This window comes from Cibotium barometz, chromosome 16, assembly GCF_041138505.1.
Source record: "Cibotium barometz isolate CiBa-2024 chromosome 16, ASM4113850v1, whole genome shotgun sequence".
Taxonomy (NCBI): domain Eukaryota; kingdom Viridiplantae; phylum Streptophyta; class Polypodiopsida; order Cyatheales; family Cibotiaceae; genus Cibotium; species Cibotium barometz.
The window spans coordinates 28736160-28745979 of NC_141061.1; the positions used below are offsets into that span (position 1 = coordinate 28736160).

Below are 9820 nucleotides of genomic sequence, written 5' to 3' on the forward strand. Positions count from 1 at the left end.
AGTCTCACTCCCCACTCCTATTCACTCCCACTCTCACTCCCTCTCGTATCTACTCTATTTAAGTATTTTGGCATAAGTATTCAATGCAAAGGGAAATTTGAGATACACTTGCCAGCCTCTTGCTTCAACTAGGATATATTAAGAATATGAATATTGTGAGGCAAAATGTGCAAGGTACAAGTTTGATAATGTGGCATGCCATGTGCAAGTTTGATGGCATGACATGTAATGTGCAAGTTTGATGATGTGGCATGTGATGTGAAAGTTGTGTGAAAGGTTTCACTAAAGTCCACAACGTAATAATTTTCTCAATCATATATTCTTGGCATACTTGATGCTAGCTCTTGGAGTTTAAATGTTCCTTGAACTCTAGCTTTGATTCCTTTACGTAGGACCAATGTGCCTCTAGTGCCACTCCATGACCCTTAAGCTTAGGTTTAATTGTACAATTATGGTATTTCTATGGATCAATAGAGTCTCTTGCATTAGAATAGCAATGGTAGTGTCAATGGTCCATAATTTAGCGATGCGCAACATACATATTTATTCCACGTCTTTTTCCCTCCTTTCTTGTCTCACATGTAAATAGCATCGGTACATTATTATTCTTTAGCTAGGAAATTATATAGGCATGGCTTTTGCATGTCATCTCTTTCAATTGCGAGTTTACCATTATGTGAATGTGGGCCCATTGGGAAGAGAGAGAGAGACATAGAGAGAGAGAGAAGTTGTATATAAATTTACAATGACTATGAGAAGATGTTTTGGACATGTGACATCATCGATAGTGTTCTTTCAAACCCCCGAACGAGTCAGCCTTCAACAGATGAGTCAATCTCCATTAAGCAAGCTACACACTAAATCCCAAAAAGAAAAGAAAAGATGTTTATGACATATACGTCACGATGAATAGACGAGCTTGGTGTTGTCCTTATCCTTATGCCCTTGCATAATTTGAATGTAAATTATTATAGGTGAGTGCACACCAACTTCCTTCTTTTTTTTTTTTGGACTACTTTCCAACCATGAGCTTGAATGGGAGATGTGATGGTCCATAGTTGTGCATAGTTGTGACCTCTTGCAAGTGAGCTTCTAAAATGTTTTCTAATTTTTTTTGAAAAAATACAACCCAAAACATCACACAAAAGTTGACTCTTAGTGGTGGGCTTTAAAAACAATGACTAGAAAACCTTAGTGTAATGCATAATTACACATTTTATTATTGTTCCATGGCCTCTTTTTTAATAAGGAAAAGGACTAGAAAATTTAATAAGGAAAAGGACTAGAAAATCTACTCAACGCCTTAGAATTAATAAATAAAACCTTAGAAAAAGGACTAGAAAATTCGCTCAAAACCTTAGGATTAATAAATACTCAATCAAATCAATGATGTTTTTTTTGTTTTGTTTTTTGCACTGTGATTTTGCCCATTTTTTTTGGAAAAAAATTATTTACTCTGCGATTCCATTCGATCCAGGTTTCTTGTTGATGGGTTTGTTAAAAAGTCTCTATCTCGGGAACCCAATTAAGCAAATGATTCTCTCTTGTTGCAATTTAATAATAAAAGCTGTTTCTGCTGCAACTGCAGTGCACGAAAAGGGCAAATGAAATAATCACTCTTCGGTGAGATTAATTCGCTTAATCCTTTCAATTAAGGAGTTTTATGAGATTAATGATCTCTTATGATTAAAACTTCTTAGTTTCCCCACCCCCCCTTGGTTTCCGAGGTAATCCTGAGGAATCTTTCCTATTCAAGGTGTTTGTGAGATCAATACTTCCTGTTTAATTGGGTTTGTGAGGTTAACTGTCTTAATCCTATGTTAGATTCGGTTTAAGGTTAAAGAAAAGGGTTTTGTTGCTCTCCTTTTTTTTCTCTTTTTTTTTTTTCGGGGTTAGGACAGGAAATGGTGGACAGTGGGTGAAAAAAAAAGGAGATATCCCAAATATACAGGCTTTTGTGTATATATGTTCTGTGCATATGGATGGACCTCGCATATACAGCTGCAACAACTGTCGGTGTTATGTGGCGCATCACGACGATGTCATCTCCAAAGCCTTCCATGTAAAATTCACATCTTTTTCCCTCTTTGATTGATTAAATGTTAACTTGTATGATTAAAATTTTGATTGAAACAAATTGATCATACATCTTCCTTTTGAGATGCGCGCGCGTGCATGTGTCTCCTCCAGGATAGGGTATGATACCTTAACCACTTGGGCAAGAGCCCACATACATGATTCCATGTTCTTAACTATGAAGAGTTTGTTATACATTGATTAATCTTGATGAAGAGTTGGACTACATCATTAATCATGAAGAGTTTGGTAATTTTGAAGATTTTAGGGACTTTACCCATCATCCCCTACCCATCAGACGGGGCGGGCATTTGTATTCCCTGTCCATAAGAAATGGGCCACCCATAAGTGTGTTAGGCCCCTTAGCTACAGTAATTAATCCTGAAAAGATGGGATACATTAACCATGAAAAGTTTGCTCTGCTGGTTAGGCACATAATATGCTTTATCACCCCTTTAAGACTAACCATTTGTAAAATCCTTATCCTTAACCTCACAATTTATCTACATGGTCACCTTTAAATTGTTTACAAGCTTTTGAAAACCCACTTGTTCCATTCGTGATCTTTCGAGTGGCTGCCTTCACCGGTGGGGTTTGTTTTGAAGGTGGCGACCTCTGCAGGGCATGCTTGGATTGTATTTTATGATGCCATGGGGCTAATACACACCGCTAATCATCTCTTATGTCCCATGTATATAAGATGCAAGTGATGTGTGTCTGGGCTTGTCCCTTTGTCAACTTGCAACAATCTTTGGTCTTTTTCTTGAATGTGTTGTCGAGAGGGCCGATTCCGTTTGAGAAGAGACAACAATATATCGGCCTTGAATTTTCTCATAGACTAACCATTTGAAAAATAGTTCTCTTCCCTCTCCATTTCTCCTATCTCATGTAGCTAGCAGGTACCACGTGCTACACAGGCTCTGGGAGTGCACATTCCACATACTCTCTTCTTTACTTTGGGTTTGTGTGACCTTGTGATCCCAAATGTGCAGTTCTAGCAGGGGTAAAGGCAGCATATTGGAACTTTTTTTTTTGTGTGCCATCTTGGGAGATGGATACTCATAACATTGGTTCTATCAAGGTGGTCTGAAGAGGTCTCATGTTTCATGTTAAGAGTTGTTATGAACCTTGGCCACTATAATCAGCCTACACTAATCTTTTGGGCCCCTTAACCCACAACTCGCATCACCGGTCAAGTGCTCAAAATGACCCTGGAGGGTGTGTGAGAGATCCACCGAGGTCCCAAATGGAACGGATGAGCTTTGTTGGGGGGTAATCAAGCCGTCGATGGCCTCACTGCATCGGGCTTGCCAAATGCGCCAAGGTGCTATGCTGCTGGTAGCTTGAGGCTAACTTGAGGGGTAGATTGGCTAATATGTGGGTTAGGGGTCCTAAAGGATTAGTAAATTAAACCCTCAGGTACATAACAAGAGTGTAGGTGCATCTAATCGTCTTTGTAGCCCATTAACCTTTGAAATGAATGAAACATTATCATTCATGTAAACTTGGGTAGATGTTAGAGCATGGGCTTAGCAGGAAATTGGCTTGGGCTTGGCCTGGGGCCGCCACACTTGTTGCACCCATCCATCTTCTCGCGTGCCCGCTTGTTCTGCTCCCTGATGTTTCCGCTTTCTTATTTGTGGGAGTCAGACCTTGGCCCCTGGCTCGGGAGATATTTGAAGCATAGAACCTATTGTTGGGAGGTGAGCTTGCTTGCACCACTCTTAGGGGTTTTGTACTAATCATGTGTATTTTATGTTTAGGAGATCTATGGGGTTGTTACACTTGGTATCAGAGCCACCTAAACACGTAAGGTATCTCGATGTAGGGGAGGTTTCAGTAAGCTTTGCTTTCTATAAGGTCCTCCTTGACCAAGCCCTAGAACTATTTGACAAGGAACCACGTAGGAGTGAGGCTTAAGGCTCACCTCATAGCCATAGAGTCCTCCGCACTCTCCCCTGAGCTGGAGGCCATACCTACATCCTTGGGAAAGCTCCCTTGCAATAAGACTTGGCCTCCCATACCACCAGGCCACACCTTACAGGTGTCGTTGCGGTGAACATTCTGGATGGGCCATGCTCAACGATGTCAGACCAGATGATCATAGTCACTTATGAGTCTAGGTTTCACTTATATAGGCCATTGGGCTTATAATTAGCCCTAGTGTTTTTATAAGCTTTTGACCCTATAATTACTTATAACAATGTGCCTCCACTTATAAGCCCCTTCCAATGTTAGGGACATCCCCCCCTCCCCCCCCTCCCCCCCCCCCCCCAGGTGCCTCATGTCTGGCCTCTCCAACTTGACCGTGTGCACCGGTCCTGGATGTAGCATACTTCCTCCCTTAAGGACCCTTGATATCCTTAGCAATGAAGCCGGAGAATTGAGCTTTGAGGTTTCTCACAGATTTCCATATAGCTTCCCTCTCAGGTCTCCCCTTGCTTAATCAAGTACTCGTCATAAGCATAATGTCTTGAATGCTTAGTCCGTTGATCTTCCCAGACTAATTCTTGGATAGCAATGACCATATTAGAATCGCCTAATCGTTCTTCCTAGCCTAATTCTTGGATAGCAACATCACTAATCTTCCTTTCGATCCTAAATGGACCGTAGAACGTGGAAGAGAGCTTGTAATGTTTCCTTGTACGCATAGGACTAGAATCTTTAGGCATCCTCAAGTACACCCCAGAACCCATGTTGAAGAACGTGGGATATCTTTTTTGGTTAGCGTTAAGTTTGAGCTGTGATCTTGGCCGTCATTACACTCTCCCTAGCAAAGGTTAAGCATCTTTTGCATATCCTGCGAAGGTCGGGTTGGGTCAGGTAGGTTCTTTAAGGTAGCCACCAACGGGGCTGAGTTCTAAGGTTATGCTCTTGAGAAGGATTCCTATGGCATCCTTCTCTTCCACCAGAGGCCCAACACATGCAGTTCATAACACTTCATTTTATTTAAATGTGCTTGGAGTGACTCACTCTCTTTAAATGCACTTGGAGTGATCACTCTCTTTAATGTCCAACCCTTATTTTGGAGTTCTTTTGTTTGGCACCAAATACCTTCTCTAGTTCATCCCATGCTCATTTAGAGTTATCTTTTGATGCAATGTGATGGATGAAACTATCACCTAGCTTTAATGCAATGATGGCTAGAACTCTCTCATCTCCCCCTATCCACAATCTTTTATCTTCTCCTAATCATGGACATTTCTCTCTTCCACTTAATATCTCCCAAAGCCCATCTTTCATGAGAACAAACTTGAGTTTTACTTGCTATGTATGCAAACCTTCACCATTAAATTTATCTACTATGAGTGGATTTGACATGGTTTCCTTATGGGGATGGGAAGGTCTTTGCAATGGGATTACCCAAAGCTAGTGTCTAGTCCCTTACAAAAGTGGAGATATGCAATTGATGAGATTAACAATTCCCAAATCTAAAAAACAGAAATTGAGAGAGATTTGCAGATATGCAATTGATGAGATTAACAATTCCCAAATTTAAAAAACAGAAATTGAGAGAGATTTGGGGTACTAAACCAAGGTAAAAAGTGGTTTTGATGATGTGGAAGTGCTTAGCAACACCCCAATGGTAGAGTAGAACTCTTAAATGGCTCTGAAAATTAATTGTAAAATTAGCACTAATTACTCTGTTAACAGAGGCAGTTTTCTGCTAACAGAGTAGAGAATGATTTGACAATTAAATCTTCAATGGTTGTTATTTGAGCTCACCAACCCAATGCACACATCCTCCATAGCATAAGTATTGAATCCATAAGGATGAGATATTTGCCGCCGATGAATTTATTAGGGATTTGGACGTTGCCTTTGCTCAGCTGTGGACAGCCATAGAGTGTTCTCAAGAGAAGCATAAGAGGGCTTCCGACAAGCATTAAAGCCAAATGGACATTAAAGAGAATGATTGGGTATTGCTGAAATTCGAGAATGCCAGACTTCGGAAGAGGCCTTGGAAAGGAGGGAATGCATCCCAAGCTCTCTAAGAGGTGGGATCATGGAGGAGGATGCTGTCGGCTGGTTCTAGGAGCTGTCGCCTGACTCCAGAGAGCAAAGGGGACTGAAGCGCATCCAGAAGACCAGGCTGTGCTGCGTTTTTGTATTTTCGGCCAGCTCTCCAAGGATTTAATGGGCCTATAAATAGGCTAGGAGGCTCATCATTCATTTCATTCAATCCTCTAGGGATTGGGTCTTAGGGGTCCAAGTAGGGACCAAATCTAGGGTGTTTACCACCTTTTTATGAAGGCAGCCTAGGGCTGTAGCAAAGTACCCTTTTTGTACCATATGAAATATACTGAATTTTCCAGCACATCTCTCTCTCTCTACTCTCTCTCTATATCTGGGTTTTGCATCAGATGGTTTCCAAGAGTGTTTAGGGCTGAAAGAAGACTCCCAGAGCTTCCATGCGTTACAGTTTGCGTGCTTGGCAGATGTTTTCGTGTGAACTGTTCTAGTTTGCCTGCATGGTCTTTGTGTCGAGTTCATGGGTTGGGTACTCCCGCTCGTGAACCGTGCATGTGAACTTGTTTGTTGATGCAGCTCATGGTCCTGTGAACAAGTGGTAAGTATGGCTTTTACACTTAGTATATTTTAAAAGCTTTGTTATGTTATAACATGCCTTGCAAGTTCACACTCATTAACAAGTGGGCGGGCACTTTTTAGAAGAGACCGGACCTATTTATGAAGTAGCTGGCCAAGGCATTAAGAGTGCCCCTTCATTATTATGGTGTGGGCCTTTGTGTGTGTGGAAACCCCCTACCTATTAAGGTAAGTAAGACCTTGTAAAGAATGGTTCTATGCTAAGAACCAGGATGTCCATGTGGACTGGAAGGGTCATACTGTCTCCTTTTTGTGTGATGGTGTCCATTTTTGTCTCAAGGGTGTTTTTGTGGTTCAACTCTCGACTCTTGTAATTTAGCAGAATTGAATAGTATACTTTATGATTCTGATTATGAATTGTAACAATGTGTTTTTGATCCCCTTTCATATGGGATTTTTCTTTACATGCAGTAGTGTTAGATTCATGGGAGACACGGTTTTAGATAACATCAAAGGTAATTACTTTGGTGTTTTTCATGCTGAATTACCACATGGTTTATCTTGCTAACATTCTCCTGGGCACGAGAAACGTCCTTGTGTTCCTGTTGGCTACACTGCCAATGCATATGTCAGCTAACATTCTCCTGGGCACTAGAAACAAACATACTGATTCCTGGCTTTTTGTATGGGGTAAATCAATAGCTTGTACATTAGATTCCTGGCGTCCAAAAAAGCCAGTAATCTTGGAGCTTATGCCATCTTCTTCATGGTGTCCTCTTGATACTTAAGGGGCTTCACATGTCATCATTTGTACAAGAGGCCATTTTGAAGAGCATTTGAAGCGGTTAGCGGGTAACCTTGCTAAAGCCTAGGTTAGATCTTCCATACTTCTCAAAAGCGTCTTCTAATCTAGTGAAGGAAGCATGTAGAGGTGGTGGGCTATTACACATACATGGGGGATTGGTTTTTACGGTCCAAGATATGCCATGTTGTGTTCTGCTGAGGCTGGGCTGCTATATGTCCCTTAACCTGTTGGAGTGATACTAGATAGTGTTTGAATATTTCGTTCTTTTAATTCTGACATCTATTTTGTTCTTTCAGGGTAGAAATGGAAGAGCATACCTTTTTGCAAATGTGATCAATGTCATGGTGGGTCCTAAAGAAGACCGACAATTGCTTACTGGACTTCACACTGTTGCTGACGTCAAGTGTTCAGACTGCCAAGAGGTCCTTGGCTGGAGGTATGAGAGAGCCTATGAAGAGTCTCAGAAATATAAGGAGGGCAAGTTTATTCTTGAAAAGGCAAAGATCATGAGAGAAAATTGGTAATTAAAATGCTGATGAGGAGCACTGTGTACAGTATACAGATTGGGAACTTGCTTTGCTTGTGTGGCTAAAGCCGATCGTAAAACATTTAAGTTATTGACTCCATTGTAGTGTCCACAGAATTGCTTTTCTTTAGCTTGTCTATAATACAGTGTATACACCACAGAAATCTTCTCAACTATATTCTTGTTGCAACCCAAAATTCTTGTTGGCATATGCCTTTACAAACATTACTACAAGGTGTTGTACATTTTATAGTGCTTCATAGAAAAGATAGTCTAAGTCAATTTAATTTAAAGAATAATTGTTAAATGTTAAAATCAAATTATAAAGGTTCACCTACATATATATTATATCCTCTTGCATACTTCCACTCTTTATTGATAATCTATGTATGCTTTTGCACCTATTTGATACCCTCATCAAGCCTAGTGATGTTACAATCTTTTGGAAGAACCTCACTCCATTGACTCATCCTGAAAGCTCTTCTCTCTTGAATCCTTAGTGCCTTTGCTACCTCATATTCGTCAATCCATTCTTCATAACATGGTTCTTGAAGACATAAAAACTGTTCATTGTGTTACAAATGAACCTACCTTTTTTTTGTGGCACACATCCCCCCATTCTGTCATCCTTCTCTTCATCTTAAAGATTGTGTGTCTTGGAGTCCATTTGGGTTAGGCCTATATTGAGATATATCCACAAATGACTCTTATACCAACCAACCTTTGGCCATCATATCCTTCGTTTGTGATGTTTTCTTACAAAATCCTCGAGGGTTTTAAAAAGTTGTTTGAAAAAGAACCATCATTGACCATGGATTGTTTGACATAGTGCCATTTCATTCAAAAAAGAGGAAAAAATTGTGTGTTACTTTAAAGCTCCTCAAATTCACAAAAAGGGTGTTGCTAAAATTTCATGATCTACAAGAAAGGGGTTCTCTAAATATCTCTTGAACATGGGTACTATATGTTATCTCTATGTAGTAAAATCTCTATATTTCTCCCACTAGTTAGCAAATTGCATGCAAATTTTTGCAGTGAAATTCTATAGAAAAACTTTTGTAGTGAACCTTCACAAGGAAGTTTGGTTTACCAAGAGAATTTTCCAATAGTTGCTTGATGCTTTGCTTGCAAATGAGTTCTTCCAATGTTGCATACAAATTTTGATGGTAACTTTTGCCTTGACCTTCAAGGCAAAGTTTCACAAACAAACAACTTTTTGCAAGTGTCTATTTCTTTTCAAGGATGGAAAATCTCTTGCCCCATATCAAAAAATGTCTTGCTAAATGGGAGCACTCTTTCCAAGAAGCTTTCACATAAAAAACTCTTAAAGCAAACTGTTCTTGTAAACTAACTTTTGCAGTGAAAGTTTTGCAAAAATTGTTCCATGGCAAGTTTCACCAAAATGGGACAAAGTTCTATTTGGATCTGGATAGTGCCTCACTTGGATTAATTTCCACTTTTGTGTGCTCTAGCCAAGTGCACTTGAGTGGCATTTTCTCAAGCAATGGTGGTAAAGTTTTGTAAATGCATTTTTTAAAGCACATGAATGACTTTATAAAGGTAAGAAACACTAACTAAAAATATAACTACCCGATTGTGGCAATACTTTGAGAGGGTCTAAGACACTCTTTGTTTGGGACTACTTGTTTCTTTCTCTACATAATACTTTGCTAGCATAGGATGGCTTCCAAGAGTTATTTATTGTACTACTTTACCACTTCACTCCACACTACATTTCCTAACCCACTACTTTACCACTTCACTCGCTCCACACTACACTGGCATAGGATGGCTTCCATGAGTTGTTTATTTGTACTTATACTTTACCGCTCCACTCACTCCACACTACATTTCCTAACCGAAAG

General features: G+C 40.1%; 1 protein-coding gene across 3 annotated transcripts; it reads left to right on the forward strand.

Annotated features, from left to right (window-relative positions):
• Window positions 1-1464: 1464 nt before the first annotated feature.
• Window positions 1465-8131, forward strand: LOC147630528 (protein yippee-like At4g27745). Of its 3 annotated transcripts, none has more exons than XM_086810426.1 (3): window positions 1465-1756; window positions 1897-2062; window positions 7726-8131. In XM_086810426.1, exons 2-3 carry the CDS (start codon window positions 1979-1981, stop codon window positions 7951-7953), a joined length of 312 nt encoding a protein of 103 aa, XP_086666552.1. In that variant the 5' UTR covers window positions 1465-1756; window positions 1897-1978; the 3' UTR covers window positions 7954-8131. The 3 variants fall into 3 exon arrangements, with proteins under 3 accessions (XP_086666552.1, XP_086666554.1, XP_086666553.1); XM_086810428.1 differs by having other exon boundaries at window positions 1467-1623; window positions 1902-2062; XM_086810427.1 differs by having other exon boundaries at window positions 1468-1623.
• The last annotated feature ends 1689 nt before the right edge of the window (window positions 8132-9820 follow it).

Coding starts and splice junctions, on each gene's coding strand:
- LOC147630528 (XM_086810426.1), top strand. CDS start 1,979: ATGGATGGACCTCGCATATACAGCTGCAACAACTGTCGGTGTTATGTG. Junction 2,063..7,725: donor TCATCTCCAAAGCCTTCCAT/GTAAAATTCACA, acceptor TTGTTCTTTCAG/GGTAGAAATGGAAGAGCATA.